Raw genomic sequence first — 19,424 nt, 5'->3', positions numbered from 1 at the left:
GGCTACTCTTTGTTGCGGTGCATGGGCTTCTCATTGCGGTGGCTTTTCTTGCTGCAGAACACGGGCTCTGGGCGCACGGGCTACAGTAGTTGTGGCACGTGGGCTCAGTAGTTGTGGCTTGCGGGCTCTAGAGCGCAGGCTCAGTAGTTGTGGTGCACGGGCTTAGTTGCTCTGCAGCATGAGGGATCTTCCCAGACCAGGGCTTGAACCCGTGTCCCCTGGGTTGGCAGGCGGATTCTTAACCACTGTGCCACCAGGGAAGTCCGAGGTTTCTTTTTAAAGGGGATCTTTTCTCATGTCACTATACACATAAATGTTGTCTCTTATTGCAGATTGGAATCACGAAAGATATACGGGTTCTTCTTAAGAGAAAAAGAGGAAATCTGTAAGTATTTGTCCTTTAAAAATTCTATATTTGCAATCTTGTCGGCTTTTGGAGAAAACTAAGCGACCAAACTAACAGGCATTTTTCCTCTCTTTATATTAGAAAAGCCCTGCCAGTATTTATGTTTGTGTTAAAAAAGCAATATTTGGGAAAGTAAAATAAGAAAGCTTTTTACTCTGGGCAACTTCTAAAATTTAAACTATCTGTCACTCACTTATGAAAGGGGAAGTGATACTTAAAATCCAAATACAATCTTTTTCTTTTGAGTATTACCAGAAAATGGAGTCACAGATTGGAGTTCCAATTCTGGCTACTGGGATGGTGTGTCTTTGACAAGCTATTTAGCTTCCCTTTGCCTCAATTTCCTCATCCGTAAAATGAGCTTAATAAGTGTAAGTGTCCAGTGAATGGTTCATTAATACTGATGAAGTTGAATCTGTAGTAGTGTATATTTTCTCCAATAAATTGAAGCTTATTCTAGTTACTGTTTCTCAAACTGATTTACATATATTTCTGATCTTCAAAAATCTAAGCATCTATACTGTCCTTCACTGAGGCACCTACTCTAGACTATAATATAGAATGAAAGAAATACAACAGAGCACCTAAAGTTAGAATTTTAGTGTTTGAGCCTTGGACCTTGAAAATTACGTAGTCCAGGGGTTCCCAAACATTGACCTTTAGACCATGCCCTCGCCAGTGAAGAGTTTTTACTGGTCCATGGTGAAGTGAGGAAAATAAAGACAACAGGCCATGAGATTTTTTTTTAATTAATTAATTTATTTATTTATTCTTGGCTGTGTTGGGTCTTCGTTTCTGTGCGAGGGCTTTCTCTAGTTGCGGCAAGTGGGAGCCACTCTTCATCGCGGTGCGCGGGCCTCTCACTATCGCGGCCTCTCTTGTTGCAGAGCACAGGCTCCAGACGCGCAGGCTCAGTAGTTGTGGCTCACGGGCCTAGGTGCTCCGCGGCATGTGGGATCTTCCGGGACCGGGGCTCGAACCCGTGTCCCCTGCATTGGCAGGCAGATTCTCAACCACTGCGCCACCAGGGAAGCCCCAGGCCATGAGATTTTTAAAGCTAAACTTTTTCCATTTAAAGGATTGCTTCTTATTATAAGATATATCCTCCTAATTTTGAGGAGTTAGACGCATTCTGTATTTTATGAAATGATGGTGATAGTAAATGATAGGTTTATGTTTTTTGTTTTTATGTCCATACCTGGCCAAAAAAAAAAAAATTGGCAGCTGTGTCATTGCTGCCTTCTTTGTTTTTAAAACTTTTACTGGTCCATGATATCTTAAAATCTGAATCCAACTCTCTCATTGTACAGATGAGGAAACAGACAGGAGGTTGTTTAATTTGTTCCAGGTAGTGCAGCTCAGCAAGCTGCTGATCTAGGACCAAAGCCCTGTATACACTGCTGCCTCTCTTGTATTTCTGGTCTTCTGAGAATTGCTTTCATTATAATAGATTACGAAATTGAAACAGAAGATCTAGTAGTTCTTATGTGCTAATTCAAAACACTCAATGTTCTTGTAAAGCTAAGGCTTAAAGTCTACTGATCAGCCTGCATTAGAAAAATCTTGAACATGACCAAAGATTTTCATCAACAGGCCAGAATTAGTTGTCCCTGAATTCAGCTACATAGGCAGCATGCTATCCCATGATTGACAAAGAAGATACCAATAAGTTTAGTGTTTCCTTTGGGAAATAGACCATAGTGCAATTGTGAGGGCTGTAGTATTCAGGCTTCTATAGTTATTTATCCAGAAAGTCTGTTTTCTCTTTCTCTCTCTCTCTCTCTCTCTCTCTCGCTCTCCCCCCCTCCCCCCACCCCTACACACACACACACACACACACACACACACACACACACACACACATCCTACACACATAGATAAATACTTATAGTAGTTGGCCTGCAGCCCATCTAGATGTGTAACAGAAAAAACTACCAAGGTGAAGAGCTGGACTTGCCAGGAGCCTTAGCGAGACCATCTGGCCAGTTGTGTTCAGGAGTCAACAGACACTTTGGAGACTCCTCTTCAATTGGCATAGCTCTGCCTTGGCTATCCCCAAATACACTTCAAAACAGAAGTACCTAATTCCCTCATCTCCCTTGCCTCACTCACGTTTGTGAAGCTCGCATGGGCCAGGTAAACAAATGAACGTGAAGAGAGAACAGAATGGAAAGTATTACCCATCCCTAACATGGAGACATTACCTCTAGGAGTACTTTTCCATGGCTTCTTGTGTTTGACTTCATGTGGCTTCCTTCTTTAGTTAAGAATTCTTTAATTTCTCAAATGTCAGGCACACACTAATGCAATGTCAATAATTTAAATACATATTGAATTAATAATAATGTTAATAATTTAAATACATATTGAATTAATAATAATGTTAATTTAAAAATACGTATTGAATTTTTCGTTGTCTTTGGAATACCTGTGCCCTTTTCTTACCAACACTAATATTTAAGAGTTGACTGAACGGCTATAAGATTTCAGTCTTCAAAAGATTTATCACTCTTTGAGTTCTTTTATTAACCTCATTTATAAGGAATATTTACTACTGAAGCGCAGAGTGAAGCTTTTTTGTTTTGTTTTGTTTTGTTTTCTACCATGATACAGTTTCACGTCATGGTGGCCAGGTAGCTGAGTCGTAGTGACTTATTTAGCCATTTTGTAAGAAATGGTTTAAGACTACATTGCTGCATAACTTTTAACAGTGTGAAGTACTGGGAAACAACATTAGCAGAGAACCAACCTATTAAACTGGTCCCTCCTCTAGCAAAGGTGGAAGATAGGGCATGTGGCCAAAAAAGATGTAAGTTGCAAAATTCTCCCTATAACACAAAGGTACTCCCGTGGGAAGTATCACTGCTGGTTACAGATTTTTATTTGAACCTGAGTTCATGGTTGGCAGCCCACAGTTGTATTACTTTATTATAATTAGTAGATAAGATGATAGAAGACAGATGAGTAACAAATAGGTAAGATGACAGTAGAGTCTGCATATTTCTCACTCAGATGAAACACATTTGTAACTGTGAGCTAATTTGAAAGGCCAGATCTGTAGCCCAGTTGTTTTTGATTAACTAATGTTAAGATCATAAAGAAAAAATATCCAGTAAATGGAAGACTTTACAGACAAAATTCAAGTCTACACCATGCGTGATGGGCCGTCTAATGTAGCAGCAGGGTTTTGTCTACAGGGACCTGTGGCAGATCCTCTTTAGCAGCAGCTGTAGAACACCGGAATTGTCATTGTGCTGGCTGCTTCCCTTCTATAGCACTGAACCCTTACATTTCTCTCTAAACACATAACTCCTAGAACTTAGTTTGTCTCCCCTTTTTCATGATGTCTGATAAAGTTGGATTGTAACATCATGCTTTGTCAGTAGGTGCCACTTCTAGCATGATATATCCTCAAAATTCCTTACATGTAAGCTTTGGATTAAATTATATCCAGCCCACTCTCAACTTTGGAAAGCTAGCTGGGACGAAGTGAGAGAGTAGCATTGACATATATACAGTACCAAATGTAAAATAGATAGCTAGTGGGAAGCAGCTGCATCACACAGGGAGATCAGCTTGGTGCTTTGTGACCACCTAGAGGGGTGGGATAGGGAGGGTGGGAGGGAGACGCAAGAGGGAGGGGATATGGGGATATATGTATACGTATAGCTGATTCACTTTGATTTACAGCAGAAACTAACAAAACATTGTGAAGCAATTATACTCCAATAAAGATGTTAAAAAGAAATCGTGTGTTGCGATCACTTAAAATGAGGAAGAGATATGTAATTATACACACTGTGTGTGAAGTGCAGAAGCACAACGTGGGCTCCTAGATCTCATTGCAACACATATGAGTAGGGTCCCAATTATATACTATCCGATGACCTAGAAAAAGCATTATCTGATGCATGAATGCTGAGGATGTTCTTAAGGCGTTATGGGAGGGAACACGTGCTAGAACAAGAAAGAGCATCTTCAACATGGCAGCTGAGGTGCTTTCTTTGCTGGGGAAAGGTGGGAAGAGACTAGCAGGATGGCGACTTCAGGAGTTAATACCTGTCCAGGTGATGAAGTAAACGGGTTTGGTTAATCTTGTTAGAGACACACCCAAAGATCAGTCATAGTTGTGAGACACTCCTAGTCAAACTAGCTAGGCACAGGTGCAATGTGGTGTTAGAGAGCATCTATATATTCACCCTAGGTGTTTTTGTTTTGCTTTTTTCAGTTTTCAAATATATTTATTATAATTACTGTATACCGGGTTAAAAGTTGGCTTGTATAAGCTATTTCATATTTATTATATTGGCTTACTAACTTTGAGTCAGATGAGACCTACAACGGACAGGCGGATGTATATTTCACATGATTATTCAGTCTTGTAGACTGCCTGCTAGCAAAAGATCCTGCTAGCTACTCTTAATGACTTTTATTTTCTTAAAATAGTAACACTTAAAAAGTTTTAATGTTAAAATGTTAATTTTAATGTTTTAGGTTTAGTGTCAAGAGTTGACTGAATGACTAAGATTTCAGTCTTCAACAGATTTATCAGTCTTTGAGTTCTTTTATTAATCTCACTTATAAGGTATATTTACTACTGAAGAGGAGAGTGAAGTTGTTTTGTTTGTTTTCTACCATGATACAGTTTCACATCACGGTGGCCAGGTAGCTGAGTTGTAGTGACTTATTTAGCCATTTTCCTACAAAATGGCTAAATAAGTCATTTGTCTACAAATGTTTTAATGTTAAAAGTTTTAATATTAAAATATAAAGTTAATTATATTGTAATGTAGCTCCTGTAAAGTTTGATTTCATGAACCAAAGGCAACCAATTTCTTTAACATGTATATGAGCTTTCTCCTATATGTTTTAAAATCATTTGGAGCTTTTTAATAGTGTGTGAAAGAAAATAGGATTTTTAAAAAAAGCACCCCAGCCCTTTACAGAAGTCTTGGTGATGTAATATCTATGTAGAAGTATGATCTTTTAAAGTGCAACCGGTATGCTTACCTGTTTAATCTCTTGGATTTTTTATAATTTTCTGATTTAAAGTTTAGTGAATACAGCTTATCCTTTTCAGAAGGCAAATTATCTCTTTATTTGGTGTTTAAATTACCCTTAAGTGATGTGTGATTTGAAAATGTGATTTCTTAAAGTAGCACTGACATAGTTAATCATTGATTATCAAGTTTATATTTTTTGTGTTTTCATAAGGTATTATATCAAGGACAGATGAAGTTAATTTGCCCTACCACGTGTTTCAGCTTGGTAGATGTGTGCATCCTTGCTTCGTTTAGTCTATTTTATAAAACTTTTGGAAAAAAGTGTCTTGGCATTGACTTCAGTTTATTAGTTTTTCTCTTTAATTCTTAAATGGGTGTTGTGTCACATGCTGCTGGGAGAGATGATTTCTTTTAAATTCAGACTTTAATCAGTATGTAGTATTTGTTTACTTTGTGTACTAGAGCTTAATGTATTACTAATGCTTTTTGTGTTTAACCTAACTATCTCAGAGCGTTTGAAGTAACTGGAATGAAATACTTAACATTAAACTTGACCTCAAAATAAAAAAAATTGCATCTGATTTTCACTTACACTTCTAGGACTTACTAGACACCTAAAGGGCCTTTTTTCCCTATAAAAATGCCTTAGGCTGTAGGACAGATCAGTGCTCAAAGTTGTCATCAGGATTTTTTTCATATACAAAGTTTGTCACTCTCACCCATTTAGATTATACCAGTATGACCAAGGTCACAGACAGTACAGCTAAAAGTATGGACTTTAAAATCAGATAGACCTGGGTCCAAATCCCTACTTAGCTGTGTTAACTTGGGCAAATGATCTGTCTGAGACTGTTATATCATCAGCTATGTCATCAGGGTATTACTTCAAAAGGGTTTTCTGATGGACTAAATGAAATAATGTATCTAAAGGACTGAGCACAGTGCCTAGCTCCTAGTACAGGCTCAGTAAGTGGTTATTAATCTGATTCTCATATAGAATGCCGAACATCAACAGGAATGATTAGCTATCCCCTGGCTGAAGCTGATGCCCTGCCCTTTTATAGCTGAAATACAAATGCATCACTTGATTTCAAGGAAGCACAACTCAGAGTTTATGTCCTCCTGGTGGGACAGCAGTATTTCTCTTCATACATGGCAGGACAGCATTCCCCTCTGAAAGGCATCCGTGAAAAAGCACATAGTAAAAATTCTGTAACCCTCTTTTATAACAACTGTCTTTTCCCTCCATGTAACAGGCAGTTTTTCCAGTTTCTTATTTTCTCTCAAGCAACTAAACACATGTTCAAATTAATTACCAGGGACTTTAAGAGTATACCATTTCCTAGAGTGTTGGCATGGACAAGTGATTTTTTAAAAAGATGACTGAGGTTGGTTGTCTTCCAGCTATTGCACTTACGTCCGTTTTTACTTTGTAGTTTCAGAGCAATCCATGTCCATTCTTTTTTTTTTTCTTTTGGCTGCGCTGGGTCTTCATTGCTGCGCACGGGCTTTCTCTAGTTGCGGCGAGTGGGGGCTACTCTTCATTGCAGTGCGCACGCTTCTCATTGCGGTGGCTTCTCTTGTTGCGGAGCACAGGCTCTAGGCGCTCGGGCTTCAGTAGTTGTGGCACGTGGGCTCAGTAGTTGTGGCTCATGGGCTCTAGAGCGCAGGCTCAGTAGTTGTGGCGCACGGGCTTAGTTGCCCCACGGCATATGGGATCTTCCCGGACCAGGGATCTAACCCATGTCCCCTGCATTGGCAGGCAGATTCTTAACCTCTGGACCACCAGGGAAGTCCCTCCATGTCCATTCTTATTTCAGTCAACAAGTTTATTGAACAGTTAACACACAGAGGTACTGTTGTAGGAGGATTCAGCAGCAAACAATAAACTCTCTGCCTCATGGAGCTTTTATGTTCTAATGGGGGCATTCATAATAAACATGACAAATAAAGCATATGACATAGTAGTTACAAGTACTAAGGAGAATAATAAAGCGAGAAAGGGATAGGAGGTCTTGGGGTTCGATTTTGGAGTGGCTAGAGAAGGCCTCACTGAGAAGGTGATATTTGAGTAAAGACAAAAAGAAGGTGAGGGAATAAGCTGTGCAGGTATCTTAGAAGTACATTCCAGGCAGAGAGAATAGCATGTACAAGGGCCCTGAGGCAGGGTCATGCTTGGTGTGTCCCAGAAACAGCAAGGAACAAGTGGGACGGTAGCAGAATGAGACAGGGAAAAGTGTCGGAGATGAAGATGGAAACTTGAGGTGGAGGACAGATCCCATCTCCTAGGTCAGAGTAAGGACTGTGTTTCTGAATGAGTCATATGGGGATTCTTTGAAAGGTTTTGGGCAGAGGAATGGTATGATCTAACTTGCACTTGAACTAGAGCACTGTGGCTGCTGAGTTTAGAATTTATTATGAAGGTGGAAGCAGGGAGGTCAGATTGGCTATTGCATTTATCCAGGTGAGAGAGGATAGTGGCTTGAGCCAGGATGGTAGCAGTAGAGGTGGTGAGAAGTAGTTGAATTTGATATCTGTTTTGTAAGTAGAGCTGGTAGGATTTGCTGTTGAATTGGGTGTGGAATGTGTGAGAAAGAGAGGGGAGTGAAAGTGAACCTGGTCATCGAAGACTTTTGGTCAAAGCAACTGGAACTACAGAAACGGGCAAGACTGGGTGTGCTAGGTTTGTGGGAGGACGATCAGTGGCTCAATTTTCAACATATGTATTAAATTTGAATATGTAACTGATATCTAAATGGATCTGTTGAGGAAACAGTTGGATATACAAACCTAGGTGCCTAAGGGAGACCTCCAGGCTAAGGGGGGAACATTTTGAGAGTCATCACCATATATATGCTATTTAAAGCTGTGAGACTAAATGAGATCACCATGGGAGTGAGCATAGATAAAGAAAAGGTTCAAAGACTGAGCACTATAGCATTTAGAGGTCAGGGAGATGAGGAAGAAGCAGCAAAGAAGATGGAGAAGGAATGGCCAGGGAAGTCGGAAGAAAACCTGAAGAATGGGGTCTCCTGGAAGCCAAGTGAAGAAGTTTCCAGCAGGAAAAGAGGGGTCAACGGGGCTAAAGGCTGGTGGTGGGTCAAAGGGGATGAGGACTGAGCTTTAGTTGACCTTGGGATCTGACAACGTGGAAGTCATCGGTGACCTTGATCAGAGCAATTTTGTGGAGTGGTAGAGGGGAAAGCCCGAGCGTAGTGGGTTCAAGAGAGAATAGGAGGAGGGAACTGGGTGACAGAGCACAGAGACAACTCTTCTCCTTCTCCTGCAGAGAAGGAGAAGAAATGGGGCCGTAGCCAGAGAAGAAGGTACAAGAGCGGGAGTGGTTTTTAAGATGAAAGAAATAATAGCCTGTTAGGATGCTGATGGGACCGATTCAGTAGAGCCGGAAAAATTAATGAGGCAGGAGATAGAGGGAAGAATCGGTAGAGTGGTGCCGCCAGGTCTTTGTGGTCTAGACAGGGGTGTCACACACAAGTGAAGGGGTCGGCCTTAGCTAGGGGCATCACTAGTCCATCTCTAGTCACGGGAGAGAAGAGAGCACGTGGCCACAGATCCGAGTAGATGGGAGTCTGGAAGTTCTCTTCAGACGGTTTTAGTTTTCTCAGCCAAGTGGGAAGCCAGGTCAGCAGCTGAGAATGAGGATGGCGGAGGAGCCTCGTGGTCTGAAGAGAGAGAACAAAGGGTAACCCCAGGAGAGCAAGCCTGCGGGTGGCCTAGAGCAGGGCAGCACGGTTTCTGTGCAGCTTCAAGGGTCCATCTGAGGGAGCAATCACGGATCTAAAGGGGGATGTTCAGTACAGCTGGGTGTTTCTCCAGCCAAATTCAGCTGCATGGGGACAAGTGCAGATTAGGTGGCGGACAGGATTTAACCAGGTTGTGGTTTAGCCGAGTGAGTACCACGAAGAGGGAGAGATGCAAGCGGGTCGGAAGTGTATTCCAGGAACTGATTATTAACACTCACGAAATCGAAGCTGGATCCGACGAAGGATTCTCCCAACAGTGCCATGAAGTAGATGACACAAGCGGTATTCCTGTTTTACACACAATGCCACTGGTACAGAGCTTTTAGGTGAGAGGTCATATATCTCACCCGAAGTCACACATAAGAGCAGACGCTGAGGTTAGAAGCCAGACCTCCTAACTTTGTTTAGTCCATTTACCACCCAGGATATCAGACTTTCCCTTCTTTAGAGAACAATTCATTTTCCCCTAAAATAATAGCAGGGTGCTTAGTCTTGAGCTGCCAAATCATCATACACGTGTCTCTTACAGTATAGTGGCGTTCTAGTAACGTTGACTCTGAAATAATTCAATTTTCCCATTGACTTAGATCATAAAAGGGGAACAGCACTTTACATAGAAAGCTCGAGAGCGTCTGCTACTCTACTTGGCTGTTTTCTGATACATCCTGCAGTTCTGCCCCCATCCATTCCCCAGTCCATGAGGACTGTCCTCACTTCCCAATCTTTGTCCTCTCCTTTTGAAAACATATCCATCCTTCATACCGACTCCAAATACTGTGCTATTTTGTGAAACCTTTCTGGATGGTTCTCCTTCCTCCCTCTTTTTGTCCCCCCCAAACTGGATGTAATCTCATCCCTCTTTTGAATACCTTTAGCGTTTTGTTCTTGTTTCTCTGATGGGATCTATCATATTCTACTGTATATATTTGTGAACTCATCTCCCTGCACCCTACCATACATATGGACACATATGTACATGCACACGTGCATATAAAGGATTGAGAGCATGTTTTACTCATCTTTGTGTTAAGTGCTCAAAACTTACACATAGTAGGTGTTCAGATCTTTTTTTTTTTTAATGAATTTATCAATAGGCTGGATGTAACACTGGGAAACCTTTGATAAGGAAGGATTTTTAGATGATAGGCAGAACTGGGCAGAGCCTGGCTGGGGAGCTTGAAAGAGCACCAGACTTGGGGACAGGCCTTGGTTACAGTTTGTACTGTCACACATTTGCTTCTCTTTGAGATGAAAGATTAGACAATATCAGTGGCTCAAATATTCAGCTGAAATGGAGGTTCCAGTGTGCCCCCACCAAAGCAACTCTGCCTTTTGCTTTTATCTGTACTTGTGTTTTCACATCCACATAAGATTTTATTCAAACGAATGAGCCATGCCTCGCCCCCTGGCCCCCAGTACCACCAGAAAGAATTAGAAAACTTCTGGACTAAATGACCTCTCTGATCTCTCTTTACCTGAATGTTCTTTGAGCCTTGTGTACTCTGTGTGTGTGTGTTTATGTGTATGTGTCTCTGTACTATGAGGATTAAGTGGATGTTTCCCTACCTCCAAGACTTAAGGCAAATCTGTTTAAAAGATTAAGTGTATATAACAACATGAATGACTGAACACATACAATACAATTTAAATCTAGCTAGATTGTAAGCCCTTCAAAAGCTGTCTTCTACTTCTTCAGCCCCGAGGGTGAGCCTGAGGTGGTACTTCTGGTATTGTCCCTGATAATTTACATGTTGAAATAAGTATTTATTTTGAATTGATTTCCTTTCAGTACTTCTTTATATTACCAGTAAAGAATTATTTTAAAAAATTGCGTGTGTAGGTAGACTATCATCTGAGACTATCATCTGTGACTGTCCTTTAAGGTGTATAAAGGAATATTATAAAGTATTTGTTATAACAAAGAGGTGTTGGGTTTGATAGGGTTGAGAACTCCTGGTCTGTGCTCTATACTTAGGTGCTTAGATGTTTAAAAATGATGGTATAATCAAGGATCAGAATGAGTGGTAGACATTTCAAGCGATGTGGGAAATTAGAAAAAGGAAAGATTATCAAGGATTTGGGTAGTCATGGAATGTCTGATGGAGGAGAGGATTGTTAGACTTGTCAAAGAGCCTGAGAAAGCAATTTCTAGGTATAGTAAATCATAAAATTAAAGTTGGAAGGGCCCCAGGAAATCATCTAGGCCAGAAATTTTTAGTGTAAGGGTGGTGTCACCCTTTGGTGTTCATGGATGGATTCCAGGGAACTCAGGAATCCCCTGAATTTGTGTATACCATTTTGCATATCTTTCTGAGGGGAACTGGGTTCATAGTTCTCATTGGATTCTGAAAGGGGCGCATCACCTCTAGGAAGTTAAGGGCTACTGATCTAGTCAGATCCTGAGCTCAGACAGGTTGTTTTGCCCAAGGTTACACAGCCAGTCAGTGACAGAGATGGGGTCTGAAACCCAGGTCTTTTCACCGGTAGTTTCTTGCTCATTTCACCACACTCAGTTGAAGGACATGAACAAAAGCAGAGGCAGGATTAAGGATTAAGCTACCATTTTATAGTAGTTGGTGTAAAAACGCACAACTCTCTTGGGGACAGTAGTCCATTTTCACAAGAGTTGCAGAAGGATGCACTTCAATTTGTCTCCTCAAAGTGAACTAATATTTTAATTTTTGTAGTTGAAATACACTGCCACTCTCCAAAAAAGCTGTCTCAGCTTAAGTCAAGCTCCTGGAGAGACATTATTCTCCCTGAGGCTGTTTCTGCAGTTCCTTTCCATTTGGCACTGTTTTTTGTGACCTGCAGTGGCCTCCAGTTTCCTGTCAAATCAAATGAAAACTACTTTGCCTGATTTGTCAGACCCTGTACTACTGTGGCCTGTTTAGCCAGTGAGTACTCTGTGCCCCACTCAGGTGAGTGTCCTTATTTTTGGCAGTCTCTCCTCTCCCAAAGTCCTTTCATTTCTACCTCTTTATCTTTTATCATGTGGTTCCCCAGCCCAGAATGACCTCCATTCTTTCTCCTTTGTTTCCAGATCCCCGACATAAGGTCCAGCTTAAGTCTAATCTCCACAAAGCCTCCCCTAGTAACTGTGGACCATTTTGCACTTGCTCTGAACTGCTATCGCATTTATTGCTTGCACTGCACACCGTAGCACTTAGGTATTTCCACAGGCTTTTCATCGGAAAGGCTCCAGTGGTCACTTTGGGAGTGGGGTTCCAGGAAGTCCAGGGTGGGACTCTGGGCACCCCCAATCCCTGCTTCAGCCAGAGCAATTCCACTTTAGTGTCTATATATGGGAAGTCTGCATGAGTGTTTATTTGAAGAAATGGTTTCGCTGCCACCTTCTCCTGCAAACAAAGTTTGAAAAACACTGGATCTATCTTGTGTGCTGATGGCCTCACAAGTGTTAACTCGTAATGGGCAAGGGCCAGGACTTACACTACTTTGGACTTAATACTCCCACTCCCAGGCAACTGGTGCAATTTTGAGCACAAAGTGGGCAGGTAGGAAATGATTTTATGACTGTATTGCTCCAATTTGGGGGATAGGAGGTAGTGAATAATAGCATTACCAAGAAATTATCTTAAAGAAGACCTCAGAATAATATTTCTGGGTTGATCTTTGAGAAATAAACCGAAATTGGTGGATTTTTTCTCTCTTTTGGATACAAAACCGAATCCTATTTAGAGCTGTCCAGTTTACATATACATATTTAAGAGAAACCTCAATATTGGCATTCACTACTCTCCCAAAGTGTAGCCAAACTTAAATACCACATGCCTGCCCTCATATAGGCACTATAAGTGTTACACGACTGACTTACAGAGTGATGTGTAGTATACCTAAAAACCTATAAAAATTAAATTTAAAATTTATGGCCGTAATGATTAAAACTGGAAAATGCCAGTCTTTCAGACCAGTTATTTCCGCTTTCTTGTATCAAATCAATTATAGAAACTAATAAAGACCTGAGTATTTAAATCAATGGTCTATCAACTTGTTAATACTCTTTTGTTTTGTTTTTGTTTTGTTTTGTTTTCCCTGCTCTCTGCCTGGTTCACTGTCTTCACCTACAGGTGTACTTTATTGTCGGCTTCCAAAGATTACTAACTCTTATCTGTATCATTAAAATTGAACTGCCTTGACTCTTCTGCTACTCTTACTACCGCTTCCATTATTGCCTTCTTCAGCAAAATCAGGCTTTCTGAAGCCAAAGAATAACAAGAAATAAACACCATTTTAGAAGCCTTGCCACTATGAAACTTAAGCAAAATGTGCTCGCCATTATTTTGCTGCCTATCCACTTGTTAATAACAATATACAGTGCCCTTGTATTTATTCCGTGGTATTTTCTTACCAATGCCAAGAAGAAAAACGCTATGGCAAAGAGAATAAAAGCTAAGCCCACCTCAGACAAACCTGGAAGTCCGTATCGCTCTGTCACGCACTTCGACTCACTAGCTGTCATACACATCCCTGGAGTAGACACCCTGGATAAATTATTCGATCATGCCGTATCCAAGTTTGGGAAGAAGGACAGCCTGGGGACCAGGGAAATCCTAAGTGAAGAAAATGAAATGCAGCCAAATGGAAAGGTTTTTAAGAAGGTAAAGCATTTTTGTGCTTCCTATTGTTTTTAAAGGGGAAGGTACACTTTACTTTATTATAAATCAAGTGCATTTAAAACATGCTGGCATTCCATCATAGTGCCCGTAACTAATTCTCAGAAGGTGCTCACAGCATCTGTGTATTCACTTGAGGGTATTTTTAGAGTTCTGCCCTTTGAATAGTATGTTAATTGCTTGTTTGAGTACCTATGCTAATATTACAGAATGTCTCACTTTAACAGTTAATTCTTGGGAATTATAAATGGATGAACTATCTCGAAGTGAACCGCAGAGTGAATAACTTTGGTAGTGGACTCGCTGCCTTGGGACTGAAGCCAAAGAGCACTATTGCCATTTTCTGTGAGACCAGGGCTGAATGGATGATCGCAGCACAGACCTGCTTTAAGTACAACTTTCCTCGTAAGTGCCTGGTGTTTTTGGAGGGGAGAGAGAGTGGGCTTTGCTTACATGTGAAATTGTCCTGAGATCCTCTTGTTTTCCAAGCAAGTGTTCAGCCAGAACCTATTGGCCTTGAGAAACTGAATAGACTGATGATTTTTGCCCAGTTTGTGGCACTTCCAGTATTTCTGGGTTTCTTTAGGTTTAAAAAGTTAGAATCCCGAAAATTTGTGAGGAAGATTTGTGACTACCAGGAAGTTTGAGGCAAGGTTGAAGGGTAATAGCAGAGACTATGAAATCCAATTAGATTATAAAATGTCTTTGCATCTGTGAGTATATCTGTCATTAAAAGTTGACTTAAATAGTATATCTAAGGAATGTTTATCATTTAACTTTTGTGTTCATTTTTTATTATGTAGTTGTGACTTTATATGCCACACTTGGCAGGGAAGCTGTAGTTCACGGGTTAAATGAATCTGAGGCTACCTATCTGATTACTAGTGTTGAACTTCTGGAGAGTAAACTTAAGGTAAGTATGAAATTTTCTTTTAATTCATGGTAGTGTTTGACAGCATAGGAGAATATTCAAGAATTGAGTTTATTGCATACCCATATTAACTGGATTTTCTTTCTGCTCGACAGAATGCATTGTTAGATATTAACTGTGTTAAACATATCATTTATGTGGATAATAAGACGATCAATAAGGCAGAATACCCTGAAGGATTTAAGATTCACAGCATGCAATCAGTAGAAGAGTTGGGATCCAAGCCAGAAAACTGTAAGTTAAAGCAGTTAAAACAAATTGATTAATCTCTTCAAGGCTTGTTATTCCAGTAGGTTAGGAAAAGCAGTAATGCAAGTGAAATCTGTAAAGTTCTCCGATTTAAATCAGTTCTCTGATTTAAAAAAAAAAAAAATCAAAGTTCTCTGATTTAAAAAACTTTAAAAATGTTTAGAAACTATCAAGACCATATATGATTAAGATTTTTCTCTCCCTTTCTCCTCAAAAAGGTAACCACTATTTGAAATATTACTAAATGGTTGAAGCTTATGGCAGTTGCTGCCAAACTTTTGTTTTTTCAAAGAAACCTACTATAACCTTCCAATCTGGACTCACGTAAGGCAAAGATCTCAGGCCTTCCATTCAGTAAACTTTTTTTTTTTTAAATGCTTAATGCTACTGATTTTCATCATGTCTCAGAGGATGCAGAGCTGTTTGCCAAAACCATACTTGGATTATTCTGCCACTGATATGGTAGTTGGTATTTCATTTGAAGCAAGTTAAGTGTGTCTTATATCAAAATGTCAGTTGGTCATCAGGACAGAGGGTTGAGCAAATGAAATACTCCTTTGAAATATTTTTCTTTCTCATGTTTAATGAGAAGATCACAATACTCTACTAGATGAGTAATCCGAGTCTTTTATCACAGGCATAAGTATGCCTGCCCTTTGCTCTGGGGAAAGATTCTATCTTTATCGTACTGGACAGTGCACATGCCTGCTCTTTGCTCTGGAGGGAGGCACTTTCTCTGTCTTCCAAGGCTGTTCACTGTGCAGTCATCCTTGCAAAGACAGTCTGGAACAGTCAGTGCCTCTGCTCGCAAGATGTACAGAAACTCAAGAGACCCATGGAGAATTATCTCTCAACACCAGGTTGACCCTGCAAGATCGCGGTAAACTTGACTGGGAAGTCCTGATTGGTAGGGATTTGTTGGCACAAAACTATGGGGGGTATTGGTCCTCATAATTTTGTGTGAGCCAGAGCATGATAGATCACAGGTCCCACCTACTCCATTCATCTCTACAGTTAATAAGACACGTATGTTTGGGGTGATACTTCACCTGAGTAGACAGTTGTTATGATGATGACAAGAAGTGAAGTGTCACATTGTGTGCTTAGCCTGAGAAGACCTTAACATATCTGCTGCTGCCGCTTCCATCAGTCATCAGAAGAAGGATGCAGTCCCCATTTGCTTGATTTATAAACTATGACAGTAGATACCTTTAAGGAGCATTAACATTACCCCATTTAAGTATAACTTTATCTTTGGATATCTCAGTACTAAATCATACTGTTTAAAATGGTTATTTTAACTTGTATATAGAAATGTGATTCATTTTATAAACTGATTTGTAAAAAAGTTTATTTTGTAGAGCAGTTTTAGGTTCACAGCAAAACTGAGGGGAAGGTACACACATGCACAGCGTCCCCCATTATCAGCATCCCAGAGTGGTATGTTTGTTACAATTGATGACCCTACATTGACATCATTATCACCACAAATCCATAGTTTACATTAGGGATTCCTCTTGGTGTTACACATCCTACGGGTTTGGACAAATGTATACTGACATGTTTCATCATTGTAGTATCATACAGAGTATAAACTCATTTTTTAGAATCCAACAACCTTATTAAACTTTTATTTATTTAATTGCGATCATATACCTGGGGATTCTTGGTTATTTTGGTGTATTCTAGAAAGGAAAGGAGATTACTAGGTTAGCACAATACACTGTGTTGAAAGTGGAAGCCCCAGTGTGCTGTTTAAAACTTAGCATGTTAGAATCTTAGAGTTGATGTCGCCTTAAAGATCAAATCAAAAACAACAACAACAGCAACAACAAAGGAACACAAGGAAACTTAGGGAAGTGATGGACACGCCTGTTGCCCTGATTGTGGTGATTGTATCACGGATGTTTGTCTACGTTCAGTCATCAAATTGTGCACATTAATATATTCAGTTCTTTATATTATCAATTATACCTCAGTAAAGCTATTAAAAAACTATATGAACAGTTTAGATATACATTATCTCTTGTGAACAGCACTGTGGTCCATCCAACCTAGGCTAGATAGATTAAGAGCTGGAAGCAAATTCATGTCACGTTAAAATTTAAAATATTGACACACATATATATATACATGCACAGTGTTTGTTTAGAGTGTGCATGTAGGCAGTTAATAAACGGGGAATTGAAATTTCACTCAACTTTTTGTTTAGTTAGTATCGTGGAATGACAAAAAACATTATGTCTTGTAATAGCAGTTCTCTTTATTAGTAGGCTGAAAGATACTTTCAAGGAACATTTACAGTTTCTCTAATTCTTTTTCCCTGTGTGTGACTGTTCTAATTATATTTATTGAAATGTGATTTGTTGCCTGTTTCATCTAAAAATGTTAAGCTTCTATGTTATGTCTTTTTAACTTCGTTGTTCCAGTAATTCATTTTTATTGTATTTTACAAATGCACCCATCCATAAATGATTAGGGGGAAAAAGGGTCCTCACAGCAGATAGTTTGAGAAGCACAACTCTAGCAGACAGGTTAACAAGCTCCAGCCTGCCTCTGTTTCTCTAAATGAAGTTGGATTGGAACACAGTCACATCCATTTGTTTAACAACTGCCTATGGTTCCTTTCACCCTACAGCAACGAAGTTGGATAGTTTTGGCACAGACCATATGACCCTCCAAGCCTAAAATATTTACTGTCTGGTCCTTTGCAAAGAAAGCCTGCAGATCCCTGCTCAAGATGGCTGACTGTAATCTGTTGGGAAGACCTCTCTATTTCCCTCCCCCGATCATTCAATAAGCAGAGATGGCACTGGGGCTCAGGACCCTTAAGATGATTAAACGTTCCTACCTGCAGACAGAGGGCAAGAAGAAACGAAGTTTAGAAACTGTTTAGATATTACCTTTGGTAGGAAATGAAGGGCTTGTAAACCCCTTTAAACTGTCTCTTTTTCTTAGTTTCCAAAAATTCCTGTCTGATTTTGATTAAAAAGAATCAAAGTATGGTATGCCCTGATAGGGGAAAAAGCACTAATTCTGGAAGACGCAAAAGAATCCCCAATCCAGACACATACCAAGTATTCTAACTACAGGAGTGAGTGAGCATATGTGTGTGTGTGTGTGTGTGTGTGTGTGTGTGTGTGTGTGTGTAGCAGAGAGAAAGGATCTCCTGCTATAATTTTAATCTCACTGCACTTTCAATACTTTTAAACAATGATTTCCTATATAGATTTCAAGAAGCAACAATCAAAACAGTAGACATTATCGTTTTGGTTTGATATCCTTTGGATTTTACTTGCTACTTGGAATCTAATAAAAATATGTTAAATGTATAATGGTTCTCTAATTCAATATCCATGGTTCAATTATTTTAAAATAAAATTATTTTTTGAAAAACTTGAAAAAAATCGAGTCCAGTGGTTTTCAGTCAGGAGTGTGTATGAGTGTCACCTGTGGAGCCTTTGATCCACTTCACACATACAGAATCAGAATTTTCAGAACTAGGGTCCAGAGATAGTATTTTATTTAAGTTCCACAGGTGATTCTCATGCCCACCAGTGGTTAAGAACCATAATCTAGTCCAACTGTCTCATTTTAGAGATGAGAAAACGGAGGCTTGAGGAGCTCACACAAAATACTCTATCTTCCTGATTCTCCAAATCTTAGATATCTTTCCACAACAAGGCCCTGTAAACAGCACTGTGGAGAGGCATGAACAGACAGGGATTAGGCTAAACATCCAGAAGATGGGCCAGATTGAGTTTGAAATTCTCATTGCAGGTAACCAGAATTTGATAACCATTTTCGTGGTGATTAACAGTAGAGAGTATTTGTTTTAAATAGTTTATCGTTACGCCAAAATCTAAAAATCTTACCTTTGCTTAGCAATTTGACTTGTAAACTAGAGAAAATTTGGTGCTTTGTCATTTATTTAGCAAGCGTTCCTCCAAATAGACCAACTCCTTCGGACTTGGCTATCGTCATGTATACCAGTGGTTCTACTGGCCGACCTAAGGGAGTGATGATGCATCATAGCAATTTGATAGCTGGAATGACAGGCCAGTGTGAGAGAATTCCTGGACTGGGGTAAGAGAGAATTATTCAACTTTCTTCTTAGAAATCAGAGCTCATGTTTGGCATTCTCTAGTCTGTATTAAAACGCTAAGGTCATTGATGTTTCTAATTTACAGTGTCTTTGTAAGAATGGCTAAAATGTTTCTCTTACTTTGTTTTAGACCAAAGGACACATATATTGGCTACCTGCCTTTGGCTCATGTACTAGAATTGACAGCAGAGATATCTTGTTTTACCTATGGTTGTAGGATTGGATATTCTTCTCCACTTACTCTCTCTGACCAGGTGACAAGCTTTTCAGTATATTGGCATGATCATATTAACTTACAGTGTTTGGCTGAGGATAGATTACTAAAACATGAG

General features: G+C 39.8%; 1 protein-coding gene across 4 annotated transcripts in view; it reads left to right on the top strand.

The window, feature by feature from the left end:
- ACSL4 (acyl-CoA synthetase long chain family member 4) overlaps positions 1-19,424 on the top strand; it is a 75,570-nt gene that overhangs the window by 27,248 nt on the left and 28,898 nt on the right. The window contains exons 2-9 of one of the 4 annotated variants that reach the window (XM_061179495.1): positions 333-385; positions 11,988-12,094; positions 13,553-13,792; positions 14,035-14,212; positions 14,611-14,720; positions 14,834-14,972; positions 18,923-19,073; positions 19,223-19,346. In XM_061179495.1, coding sequence (XP_061035478.1) covers positions 13,565-13,792; positions 14,035-14,212; positions 14,611-14,720; positions 14,834-14,972; positions 18,923-19,073; positions 19,223-19,346 — 930 coding nt within the window. In that variant the 5' untranslated portion in view covers positions 333-385; positions 11,988-12,094; positions 13,553-13,564. Of the gene's footprint in view, positions 1-332; positions 386-11,987; positions 12,095-13,261; positions 13,793-14,034; positions 14,213-14,610; positions 14,721-14,833; positions 14,973-18,922; positions 19,074-19,222; positions 19,347-19,424 lie in introns of all 4 variants that reach the window. The other 3 variants (XM_061179492.1, XM_061179494.1, XM_061179493.1) reach the window with 3 other exon arrangements.

The sequence above is a fragment of the Eubalaena glacialis genome, chromosome X (assembly GCF_028564815.1).
Source record: "Eubalaena glacialis isolate mEubGla1 chromosome X, mEubGla1.1.hap2.+ XY, whole genome shotgun sequence".
NCBI lineage: Eukaryota > Metazoa > Chordata > Mammalia > Artiodactyla > Balaenidae > Eubalaena > Eubalaena glacialis.
The sequence above is the reverse complement of the archived record's forward strand: the minus strand, read 5'-3'. Positions and strand labels throughout refer to the sequence as shown.